We start from the raw sequence: 13,634 nt of genomic DNA on the forward strand, positions 1-13,634 counted from the left end.
AGCTACAGTGACCATATATGCTCTGTAACGAATGGCAAATCCTCTCCTGCCATTTATCCACAAGCCCTCACCTTTCACCGCAGTTTACTCCAGCCTAATGGGCAGGGAACATTTCTGCTAATTCTGTTGTATTGGACTCTTCCAAGGGTCTATCACAGTGCTCTGCACACAGTAAGCACTAATAAATACCACTGATGGATTGATTGACTGATTGAAGTCGGGTTAGATGGTTTCTAGATCCTTTCTATGCTTTTGTATACAAGATTTGTGTAGAACCTAAAGGGCATATGTCATCTATCAGAAAAGATGGTAAGGAGGAGTAATCAGGGAATGACATCCCAAAGACAAAAGGAAAACCTAGCAAATGGAGCAGAAGTTTAACTGGGACAAAAGCATCTGGCTTTTTTTCCACCCAGAGACTTCATAGAAGCCTTTTCCCTTGGCAGTATATCAAATTGCAATGTCCTTATGATCATTATTTTTAGGCAAGCAGGGTTCTGAGGACACAGCCCTTCCAGAAGCCTTCATACTGCAGGGAAATGGGAGTCATGGGGATCCCCTCAGGCTGGATAGACCCAGGTGCAAGATAGCAACTGCTCTGGGTTTTGAGTTTCTGGGGAAAAACAAAAAAATTGTTTTGGCCTGAACTGAACCCACATGAAAAATTCTAGAAGGCTGTGGAATAAAGTTGATGACTTCGCTGGGGCTCGGTAGGCATGGCACAGCTCTCCTGACTCAAACAGAAAGTGGGAGTTTCTTTGTTTTCATCAAAGAGCCCTTGCTGCTTTCAAGCTAAGAAGCCCGGTAAGAGGGTGATGCAGTAGAGGGGTTGCAGCTCTTCCAACTGTACTGATCCCTTCAAGCCACTTTCCAAGACACTCATTTGGACCAGCGTGGCCTACTGGAAAGAGCCCGGGACTGGGAGTCAGAAGACCTGGGTTCTAATCCCACCCCTGCCACTTCTCTGCCGTGTGATTTTAAACAAGTTGCTCAACTTCCCTGTGCTTCAGTTTCCTCATCTGTAAAATGGGGATTAAATCCTCCTCCCTCCTACTTAGACTGTGGGCCTTGACTCTACCCTAGTGGCTAATGCAGTGCTTGGCACATGGTAATTGCTTCGAAATACTGCAATTATTATAATTACTACGCAAATGTTTAGACAAACATTTTTGAGTCAGTCTGGCCCTGAGGGCCCCTTCACGAGTAACTGTTTTGGACCACTGGCACCCATAATTTCACCTGGAATTTCCACAACACACTGGGATGTCTGAAGACATATAGTTTAGAAATAATTTTTAAATTACCTTCTGCTCATAGACACCTATTTGAATGCAAACATTCTCTGGCTGCATCAGCACATTGCAAAGGTGTTACAGTACTCTAGCGCTTAGTACAGTACTTTGCACATAATAAGCGCTTAACAAATGCCATTATTATTATTATTATTATTAGAAGACCAAGGAAATCTCATAGATTTTCTCTGCATATTAATGGCATTTTCACCATATTGGTTAGCCAGCTAATAATTGGAGGATTTAATAATCATTTGAATCAATTCTCCCAGAGCCTAAATTACTTCCTGGTAGTGTTAGGTGTTTCTGTAAAATGGGGATTAAGACTTTGAGCCCCACATGGGACAACCTCATTGCCTTGTATCTACCCTAGAGCTTAGAACAGTGCTTGGCACATAGTAAACATTTAACAAACACCATAATTATTATCATTATTATGGAAAGTTGCGCTCTTTCAGGCCACTGTTTCTTGCACTCCTGCATCTATTGTGCCCAACCCGCTCCAATTACTAGCCAGTCCCCTTAGTGGTCCAGATGAAATAATGATCTGTCTGTGCTGCCTTGCCCACTATCAGAGGGTAACTTAGGCCCTGTGAGGATTGAACTCAACACTAACTTTATATTACACGGTTCAGCCCAGTAATGGTCCAAAGCAAACGATTCTGCTTGAAGACAGGCTATTTCCGTACCTTGAACATGCCAATGATAGGTTCAGGAGCCAGCCTGATTAAGCGGTGTTGTCTCTGAGTCCTGTGGGCTCTATGCTTCCCATCAACATAACCACCAGCAGCCTAGACCATGGGGCCTGCCTTGAGAGCACCTACAGTGGCAATAGGGGTGTGGAAATTGGCTGGAAGTTGGAAAACTCAGGTGAGTAAACACTGGGACACCGAATCCAGACCCTGGCAGCATGGTATTGTAGTAGCAGTAGTTGTAGTAATGGTATTTGTTGAATGCCTACTTGTGGCACTACCCTGCATAATTGCCAGTAAGATTAACTTGGTTCTTTACATTAAGGTTTGACTCCATGCAGATCTGACTTAAAAAAAAAAAGGAAATTTCCACCGGAAAATTACATACAAAAATCCACCTGGCCCTTGCAGATATATCCTGTGTTCTGTGAGCATTCATATGCTAATAATATCTCAACAAATATGTGATCCTGAAAGAGAGATGAGGCTAATCATGTTAAATACCTTCTGTTCCTCACATTTGAATAAATGAACAGAATTCTAGGTTAGCGCAGAACGGTATTAAACCAAATGACTCATTTCTGCTGTTAAAATACCCTCATTAAGTTTGAAAAAGGCATTCTTAAGAGAGGATTTAAGACAACTAAAAAGGTCCTGTTTGGTATATAAGGGAAGAAGTTGAGAGTTTACTTGAATGCACAATCCAAGTTTCCTTTTTCTTTTCTGCTTAACTAGAGAAATGAAATACAAAAAGAAAAAAAAAAAAACAAAGCTGTTCTATTAAGACATAAAAGTTAACAACCTTTTCAGCAACTCCGAATACTACATAACAGAAGGAGGCCAACTTGTGGTTGCCATGGAAACTGTACCTAGATTTCTTGATAGGGATTTGTATTTGATTATATTTTGAAATCTACCAAGAGGCTGTAGTGGACTAGGTGATGAATAGGAAGATATGAACCCACCAAAAAAAAAAAAAAAACCTCATAAATTTATCAAAAACAGTGGCACTTCCTAAGATTGGTGGGTGGGTGGGTGGCGGTGCTGGGGGGTTCTGTAGAACTTGGTCGTCATTTTCTTAAATGCTTCAAAGCCAGATTGACTAATTGCACTGAGGAGCATTTTTAGACATGAGTGCCAGATGCAGAAAGAGGTTTAAAAATACATGTGGAAAACAGAGTTAACTTGATTGAGGACAAAGAATGATGCTAGGCTAGACCACGGCAGCCAAGGAGAAACAGGAAGGATGGAAAAGAAAGGAGGAACAAAAAGATGGTCAAAAGAAACTAAGAAAATGGGACTTTGAGATTTGAGACCTGAACCAAAAACCAGAATTGCCCACATTTGACACTAGATTCTGATTAATTGTCCTGAGGACTTCAGGATGCCATTCCTGGGGGAATTTTTTGAAATTATATGTATATTCAATTATTTATGCTTATTTATGTTTGTTTTTCCCATAAGCGTGTAAACTCCTTGTTGACAGGGAATTTGTCTTGTGTTTCTGTTGTTCTTTCCTAAGTGCTTAATTCTGTGCATTGCAGTCAGTAGGTACTCAATAAACTCCATTATTACTACTTTACCCTCAAGTATCCCATCACTGAAGACATCTAGAAAGTCTAGAAGACACAGAGATTCCTCAATCATAATAATAGCAATAATAATGATGATGATGATAATAGTATTTAAGCACTTACGATATGCTAAACACTTTATTAATTGCTGAGGGAGATACAAGATAATAAGGTTGGACATAGTCTCTGCCCTACATGAGGCTCACAGACTATGGGGGAAGAAGAACAGGAAAGTAAACCCCATTTTACAAAAAAGGAAACTGAGGCACAGAGCGGTTAAACGACTTGTCCAAGGTCACCCAGCAGGCAAGTGGTGGAACACGGATTAGAACACAGGTCCTCTGTCTCTTTCCATTACACCACACTGCTTCACATGAAGCCCAGCCTCCCATTAATGCTTGGGCCAAATAACCCAGCCAGAATCTCCATTGTAGGAGTTCCCATTAAATACCATTAACCCCACTGGGGCCATCTTACTGGCTAAGAGGTGTTGGTTCTGCTCTCCCACTGAGTTAGTCCTTGGGGGTCTTAAGAAGCCACTCAATTGTGGGCAGTAAAAGGGGACTTGGGCTTTTGTGGTACTATCCCAAGTACTTAGTGCTAAGCATTTAATTCACTAGGTGCTCAGTAAATACCATAGTTAGTATTTAAATCCATCCTCAGATTCAACTTTATGGAAATGCCCTGTTGGGCGTTTTCTTTGGTAAATGGTTTTAACAATCCTTACCTCTCTCACGCGCGTTATGAGTCACATTTATCAATTTTAAATGCTCAGCTTAGAGTACAAAGTGGGCAGTTTTATTCTTGCTCAGAACCCAGCATTCATTTACGTGTTATTTTTCCACCCAGCACATGGTAAACGTAGCCCAGTCTGAAAGACAAACTGAGTCTCTAGAGCTGTATTAGTCCACCCAGCTCTGCCCACAGTAACTTAGCCTTATCACAACCAAAATGCACTGAATTTCAAAGACTATCTGCAGTCTGAAAAAAGTACAGTATTAGTATAGAAGGCCTGCTTTCTATCACTTTAAAAATTCTCACCTATCCTCTGGCTAATTTTTTCTAAGCAAGGCCTAATGTCTTATCAGTCTTGAATACCAGGGCTCATTTCAGTGACTGGTGGAATGAGGACACATGGTGATTTTTAAATGAGAATATTCTCCTTCCAGTGGAAAATATAAAAGCGACCCAGAGATGGTTTTCTGAATAAAAAAATTTATACGCTATAATTTGTATGATTTATGAGCCACAAATTAAATTTTGCAGAATATTTTTCCTATTCTTTTTGCCTAATTGCATTGCTTAAATGCATATTTCCTTTTTCCAAGCCCATTCTGTTCAGATTAAGGAGGGATATATGCCATTTCTCAGTCTAAAAGAGATTTTGTACCTTAAATCCACAGTCCTAACTTCCTTGACCAATTTCTTAATGATGAGATTTCATGTTCCATGTAGTCAGGCTGTAGATGATTTAACTCAATTCTATTTAACATTCTGGTACTGGAGTCTATTTTTGTCTCCAACTGCTAATCAGTTTGGGTAAAACTATATCCTAAATGTGCTTTGGAATGGTCTAATTCCCCTTGCCAACATCTTTGTGTGTGCTGAGAGGTTTGTTTGGAGTGTTGTGATGTAGGAGGGATGGAAAGAGCTGGTGGCTTGAAGGAGATGGAAGCCACACAAAGGATGAGTGGCAGGCAACCTGGCACTCAGGAGGGCACCGGCATCGGGAAGTTCTGAGGAAGGTCGAAAAGAGATTTAGGGCACAGAGCCAACAGGGCGGGCTCGGAATAGGACTGGGTTTGTAGAGGGGCCGCACTGAGTGCATGTCTTTGCTTTTTGACAGTCTGATCTAAGTAAAACTATATTGGCACCTTGAGCATTCTGGGTTTACCCTAAGGATCTGCTCATATCCATACCTCCCTGCAGGGCTCGTAAAGAGCAATAAAAGCAAAACCATACCCATATGGTCAAACCAGGAAGGGCTCGGTCAGCCAGGGATAGGAGACGGGGCATAACCGAAATGGGATTTTGCTAGCTCTAAAAGTTTTGAATGCCTCATTTTCTGTCTCCAAAATAGCCCCTACCTTTAATCTACTTCCATTTAATTTTCCAAGGCCAGTCAGTCAGTCAGAATTGTTGATTGAGTGCCCGCCGTGTGCCGAGCACTGTCTAAAGCACTGCACAACTCAATACCCTAAAAAAATTGGGGAATGAAGAAGTTTGGAAGCTCTCACCTGGGTAGAGCTCACTAAGGAACCAGATCCTGACCTTGTCAGCACAATAAATAGGCTTTGTTCTCCTGTCCAGCATCTCCCTCGCCAGTCACTATAAAAGTGGAAGGTGAGGACACACAATAGGGACAAAGGGGGACAGTGTTATCAATCTGGGGCAACTGGGAGTTCTAGTGCAATAATTCATGATGTTTACTGAGCGTCTACTGAGCCTGAAGCACTGTACTAAGTGCTTGGGAGAGCACTACAGAAAATGATAAATGAATAAGGGCTAAGAGCCCCAATCCCTGCCCTTGAGATTCTCAGCACAGAGCAGGCCATAAGAACTTCTGAGTTCTAGCATCATCTTTACTCCTGAGAGGGCAGGGGATGGGCCTCAATTTCCTCCTATGAAAATAGTCACATAACCACTGCTTATTTGCTTGTATTCATCCCAGCGCTTAGTACAGTGCCTGTCATGTAGTAAGTGCTTAACAAATACCGCCATTCAGGGAGAGATCTTTTAGAATAGGAAAGGTTCACAGCTACCTGAAATAGCTGAGACGTGATCAATTAACTCACGGTATTAACTGAGCACTTACTACGTGCAGAGCACTGTAATAAGCAGTTTGCAGAAGCAACACGGCCTAGTGGAAAGAGCATGGGCCTGAGCGTCCCAGAACCAGCCTTTTTTTTAATGGCATTTATTAAGTGCTTACTATGTGCAAAGCACTGTTCTAAGCGCTAGGAAGGTTACAAGGTGATCAGGTTGTCCCACAGGGGGCTCACAGTCTTAATCCCTACTTTACAGATGAGGTAACTGAGGCCCAGAGAAGTTAAGTGACTTGCCCAAAGTCACACAGCTGACAATTGGTGGAGCCGGGATTCAAACCCATGACCTCTGACTCCAAAACCCGTGCTCTTTCCACTGAGCCACGCTGTGACCTTGGGCAAGTCACTTAAGTTCTCTGGGCCTCAGTTTCCTCATCTGTAAATGTCCCTTCCATCTAGACTGTGACCCCAATGTGGGACAAGGGCTGTGCCCTACCTTCTACTTCTTACCCCCATGCTTAGTAAAGTCCTGGGCACATAGTAAGAGCTTAACAAAAGCCATCAAGCACTTGGGAGAGTACAACACAGTAGAGTTGGTAGATATGATCCCTGCCCTCCAGGAGCTTACAATTGCTTGAAGGATGCAAACCAAGTCTAGACAACTGACTTCTTGGGGCCCTTTCCTAACCCTCAGTTCCAACATTATCAGGATTCAACCAAATGCCCATATGGCTTTTGTTTAGGCTATAAACTCCTTGAAAGCAGGGACAGGACCTCCTTCAATTTCACTGAACTTCCTAAGCGCCTAGGAGAGTCCTCTGGTCATCGAGCATCCTTCATAGTTGAACTTTGACATCCTTTTAAATTCTAATGTAGTCAGAAAGTTAAACAGCACCCTGATGTTGTGTAGCTATTTCTCTCCTATATTGCTTCTTCAACCCCATCTGTTCCAAAATTATCTTTTGCAACAGCTCATCCTCCCAGTGATGAATGATCCTAACCCTGGTCAACATGGAGTCGGACTCACTCAGAAGTACCCAGCCAGAGTTAGGATTATTCATAATAATAATAATGGTATTTTTTAAATGCTTAATATGTGCCAAGCACTGTTCTAAGCACTGGATTCCACTTCCGAGTCCACCAAACTGCTCTGGCTCCCAGTTAAAACGATGGTTAAAGAAAGGGTTCATGTCAGCACCTTTCTTGAGGCTGATACGGAAAATGATTCACTGGGAATTTTACCTGGCTGTGCCGGACCCATCCAATGAGAAAGCTTCTGAGCGCCAGTTGTGGATTTTCTGGACACTTGAGAGTTCCTGGGCAATAATATGCTGAGTGTAATCATCCTGCCAGCTAAAACCTGTCAAATGAGGACACAGAAAAGTATTTCAGCAATGGCAAAAGTTTCGCCAACTCTTTTATCCCAGCCCGAAGAACGGAAGCCACGGTTTCCGGAAAGTCTTTCGCTCTGATTGTGCCGTTCACTCAACTGCAGGCTCTCGTCTCCTGCAGATGGTTTTATTAATCAGACCTTTCTCCATGCAGAAATCCCCATCCTGCTAAGGAGCTCTCCTCTAGAAAGACAGTGGGTAGTGGACTGGGTATAAGAACAGATTATGCTGAATGGAATTTTATTGTTGCTAAACCCAAAGGCATCCAAAGCCAGAGAGAGATATTTTGGATTCTTAAACAGATGAAATACTTTAGCCATCATCAGGATGGTGATGATCGCAACAGAAAGTTAATTCTCATCAGCCACTTGAGTCACTCGACACATACATATGCCGCCCCCTCCCATTTTCTTAAGAGCCAAGCATTTGGATTGGTACAAAGGGTATTGTTACTGTGAAAGTAATTATCATGGGGTTTAATGTACTGTATCTGGGAGCCAATTTACATTATATTTATACTCAAATGTTATGACAAAGAGCTTTGTAACAAGGGTGAAGTGTAGTTATGAAAGCAAATTCATGTGATTACGCATTAATTACATGCACTGCAGATCACATGATAATTATGCTCAGAAATTACCAAATAACTCCCCAGAATAATTATTATGCAATTTGTACATTTTAGATCTTATGGTAACACTTTAGTTCTTACAACTACCCCATGCAATTATCCATAATTATCTAATCACTAAATATCACATAATTATAGAGATATATTTTTATGCCCCGCACAATAACACATTACCAAAATCCTCAAATCAAGATTGCAGTATCTCTGTGTGTGTGTGTGTGTGTGTGTGTGTGTGTGCGCGTGCGCATGTATATGTGTGTGTACATGTGCATGTGTGAACGAGGTGGCATGGATCTTGTGGAGACTCAATCTGATCTGTGGGGGTTCGAAAGAGATGTTCTGTAGATATTCGGGATACCCCCAAGTCATACTGGCTTCATGGCACTGATATAAACTGTACCTCAGAACAAGCCTGCCACCTTTTTCAAATGCAAAATCTCACCTTTCAGGGCTTACAGGTGGCAGAGGTCAAACTGTTTGCCCATTTCTAAATCTAATCCTGCACATGGGATTTACCCATTATGGGAGTTTGAAAATTTCACCAAAGAGGAAGTTGTTTGAAGAGGCTTTGTTTTGAACAATACAGTTCATATAGAACAAATCACTCCAGGCGGTCACGGCAATATAGCCAATGTTACTCTTATTTTAGGATTAATGGTATTAATGTGAGCAGGTTTACTTCACTTGCCAAAGTCATCTAAAAAAAGCCCCGGAGAAAATCACAGCTCTGGGCTTATTATCGGTTCACCTCTGAGGAGCAATCTAATAAGAAGGCACTTTAGCAGCATTAACATGTCTACCACGTAGCTGGCTTTAAAAAACAAATGCATGCTTTTAACCGTCACCTCCCAAAGTTTTGCCTGAAGTGAACATGGTTCTGGTTAAGTGCTTGAGAAAGTACAATACAATAGAGGCTTACGGTTAAAATGGGGCATTGAGACAAGACATCCAGTGGACTTTACTGCACAGGGGAATGACTGAGGATTGACAACTGGTATGTCACACTCATTGGACCAACATCAACGTCAATGCAGAGACCTTCCGCTCTTTGGGACCCCAGCACATATTCTCGCGGTTGACACGCTTCTCACATATCACAATCAAGCCAGTTCTAGTGGGACAGAGCTCTGAATGAGGATCGAGAAGTCCCAATTCTGCCACTGCTTTGCTACAGCACACTCACTCCTGACACACTGAGTGTTTCCACTACACCTTTTGGCTAGAAGGCTGTTAGGGAATCGGGGTACATTCTTCCGGCCATAAGCTGCTGTCTGGATACAGCCTGACGTAGAGTGGGGAAGAAACAATTTTCTGTGTTTGTGCGCATGCCTACGGTCTAGGATTGCATGAGAGTCACAACCTTCATCTCCTAAATGTGGGTCTGTGTGAACACGCATCCCCCACCAGACAGGAGAACTGCACAAACAGTCCCATGTCTCCGAAATCCTTGCCTCGCTTTCCTACCCATCTCCAAATTCCCCACAATTTCTCCACCTAAATTGGTGTGAGTTCTTCCTTTCTGAAGCGGCCGAAACTACATCCTCCACGCAGACAGCAGAGAGGGAGAATGGTTCCAAAGTCTATGGATAATCCACACTTCTCATTACTACTATTACTTCTTTTGGTTTCCTGGTACCTGGCTATTTTGACTGTCAGTCTGCCCCAAGGCAAACGGAGGAGACCCAAGAGAAAGAAGAGGAGATGCAAGCCCATTGATTCTACTCAGTGTTAGCATATCATGGAAAGATTTGGTCAGGGGAGAAGGGGCAGGTTGAAACTAATTATTTCCATAGTTATGCAGGCTAAAGAAACCGACCACACTCATCCTTCCTCCTGGGAGGGAGAAGGGGAGCCAAGGGTCATAGCCAAGCATTGAGAGATGAAGCATGAATATGATACCCAGTTCCAGGGGCGAGAACAGCAAGCAAGGTCATGTCTCAATGTCAGCATTTCTCTTCAAACTCTGTCTCCCCACCGACTGGGCCCACGGAAGGGAAGCCACCTCGTATGTGTGATTCCCCTGCTCTGAGCTTATACTTCCCAAGCGCTTAGTACAGTGCTCTGCACACAGTAAGCGCTCAATAAATACGACTGAATGAATGAATGAGCTTCCTGAAGAACATGGAGTACAGAGTGCTGTTCCACACACGGTACTGCAAATGCAGACCCCTGCATTTTTTATCGTTAGCTTTTTCCACTCCTTCACAGTCTACAACTGGCCCTTTCACACTCACCTCTATTTGGTTTCTGATATTTTATAAAGTGAAGATACGTGCCTTGCTTCACAACGGGGTACCGACCGGACGAGGGCACGTTCTGCTGCTGAGAGTGCACAGAGATACAGAGATATTGGTTTCTGTAGCCACCAACCAAATCTCTTCCCCAGTGAAGAACCCAGCAATAGGTCTCACTCGGCAATGATGTACAAACCAGAATAGGGCACGGTAGGGTCTGCTGCTGAGAGGATGCACGGAGCTTTGCTGCTTCAAGGACCCGAGCCTCACCCATAATCATTCATTCAATCGTATTTATTGAGCACTTACTGTGTGCAGAGCACTGTACTAAGCGCTACAGAAGTACAAGTCGGCAACGTATAGAGACGGTCCCTACCCAACAACAGGCTCACAGTCTAGAAGGGGAGACAGACAACAAAACAAAACGTGTAGACAGGTGTCAAAAAAATCCCCATTTGTTCATTTCCACCCCAGTGCTTAATACAGCGCTTGGCACGTAATAAGCACTTAACAAATATTACTCTATTTATTTAGTTCTTTTATTTGTACATATTTATTCTATTTATTTTATTTTGTTAATATGTTTTGTTTTGTTGTCTGTCTCCCCCTTCTAGACTGTGAGCCCGCTGTTGGGTGGGGACCGTCTCCATATGTTGCCAACTTGGACTTCCCAAGCGCTTAGTACAGTGCTCTGCACACAGTAAGCGCTCAATAAATACGATTGAATGAATGAATGAATCAGAATAAATAGAATTACAGCTATATGCACATCATTAACAAAATAGAGTAGCAAATATGTACAAGTGAAATAAATAGAGTAATAAATCGGTACAAATATATACAAGTGTTGTGGGGAGGTGAGGAGGTGGGGGTGAGGGGACGGGGACCCATCCCCCATATGTTAACCGTATGCTGACCAACCATCTCACAATACAAGATGTTGGCTACTATTGAACACTATTCAATCACCACTATTGAACAACAACTCAAGCACATGTTCAGCTGCTGGTGAAATACCTCACACCTTATGCTCAGACACTGCAAACCACAAACCAGGCAACCCAACAAGGAACAGTCTTTGCATGAGCACAGTGCCGTCGGGAACATGGGTCCCACTATGGCCTTTCCAGGCATATATACACACCCCTACACATGGAAACTTCAACATCAGTAGCACCAGTAGCTGCTGAGAAGCAGCGTGGCTTAATGGAAAGAGTGTGGGTTTGGGAGTCAGAGGTCATGGGTTCTAATCCTGGCTCCGCCGCTTGTCAGCTGTGTGACCTTGGTCAAGTCACTTCATTCATTCAATCGTATTTATTGAGCACTTACTGTGTGCAGAGCACTGTACTTAGCGCTTAATAAAGCCCGATTCCAAGTGCTGGGGAGGTTACAAGGTGATCAGGTTGTCCCCCGGGGGGCTCACAGTCTTCAACCCCATTTTACAGATGAGGTCACTGAGGCACAGAGAAGTTAAGTGACTTGCCCAAAGTCACACAGCTGACAATTGGTGGAGCCAGGATTTGAACCCATGACTTCTGACTCCAAAGCCCGGGCTCTTTCTACTGAGCCACGCTGCTTCACTTCTAGGGGCCTCAGTTACCTCATCTGTAAAATACCTCATCTGTATCTGTAATAAGCACTTAGTACAGTGCTCTGCACACAGTAAGTGCTCAATAAATACGATTGAATGAATGAATGAATAAAATAGGGGTGAAGACTGTGAGCCCCACGTGGGTCAACCTGATCACCTTGTACCTACCCCAGCAATTAGAACAGTGATTGGCACATAGTAAGCGCTTAATACCAACATTATTATTATCTCTTTCTTTTAGACTGTGAGCCCACTGTTGGGTAGGGACTGTCTCTATATGTTGCCAATTTGTACTTCCCAAGCGCTTAGTACAGTGCTCTGCACATAGTAAGCGCTCAATAAATATGACTGATTGATTGATTGATTTCTGGAATAAAACACAACTGGATGTGCATAATTTGAATATGTTTGTGAAATGAGGACAATAGGTGCAACTACAGAACTTTTTCAGCTTAGTTTTCTCCGGAAACAAAACAGAACTGCTAGAAATACCACAAAGGTTTCTTCAACCTTAGCTCCCACAAAATACACACTGTCCGGGCCTCTCCAGCTATTAGCACCTCTGTGTTGCTCTCTCTCGATCACACCCCTTCTTTCCCATTGCTGCGGGACCTGTGAGTAGAGCTGTCAGAGCTCAGAGCCAAGTCAAGTGAACAGCAAAATGAGACTGCACAGATTCTTCCTTCCAGAGAGTTGTTCTAGCAGTCCCTCCCTTCTCATGGGTGTGAGTGGCCCTGTGGCATGGATTTGGAGGTGGGAGTCCTACCATCTCCACCCAGGTTGCTGCTGTCTTTTTTAGGAGCTGGGCCACGTTCTTCCTCTTCTCCAGGTCTCAGTTTCCCCATTTGTAAAATGGACTGCAGTGGGGAGGGGACTGTCTACTCAGGAAGGCACTTACAGTGCCTTGCGATCCTTCCGTGGATGGGCCACATGAATGCCAAGGGGACATCTTTTGTGGGGTTCAAAATGATCATTTTGATTCCACGTATGCTCCCAATCCCAATCAATCCCACGTATCCCAATCAAAGAATCCTCACAACCACAGATACTGGGCATGTTTGTACATACTTTTTTACTCTATTTATTTATTTATTTAATGTATTTGTACATATCTATTCTATTTATTTTATTTTGTTAGTATGTTTGGTTTTGTTCTCTGTCTCCCCCTTTTAGACTGTGAGCCCACTGCTGGGTAGGGACTGTCTCTATATGTTGCCAATTTGTACTTCCCAAGCGCTTAGTACAGTGCTCTGCACATAGTAAGCGCTCAATAAATACGATTGATGATGATGATGATGATGATGATGGGCAAGAAAGCAAACTAGCCTTCAGAAACCTGAACAAAAGGGAAGTTGATTTAAAAATGTGGCCCTATCCCTGCCACAGTGGGCTGCTAATCAATCAATCCATATTTATTGAGCGCTCACTGTGTGCAGAGCACTGTACTAAGCGCTTGGGAAGTAC

The 13,634-nt window shown here is 43.1% G+C and overlaps 1 protein-coding gene across 1 annotated transcript in view; it reads right to left on the minus strand.

The window, feature by feature from the left end:
* Nucleotides 1–13,634, minus strand: part of PTPRN2 (protein tyrosine phosphatase receptor type N2) — a 661,085-nt gene that overhangs the window by 532,573 nt on the left and 114,878 nt on the right. Inside the window, exon 3 of the mRNA XM_038755516.1 lies at nt 7,566–7,683. Within this exon, the coding sequence (XP_038611444.1) occupies nt 7,566–7,683 (118 nt within the window). The remainder of the gene's footprint in view (nt 1–7,565; nt 7,684–13,634) is intronic.

Source organism: Tachyglossus aculeatus, chromosome 13, assembly GCF_015852505.1.
Source record: "Tachyglossus aculeatus isolate mTacAcu1 chromosome 13, mTacAcu1.pri, whole genome shotgun sequence".
Classification (NCBI taxonomy): Eukaryota; Metazoa; Chordata; class Mammalia; order Monotremata; family Tachyglossidae; genus Tachyglossus; species Tachyglossus aculeatus.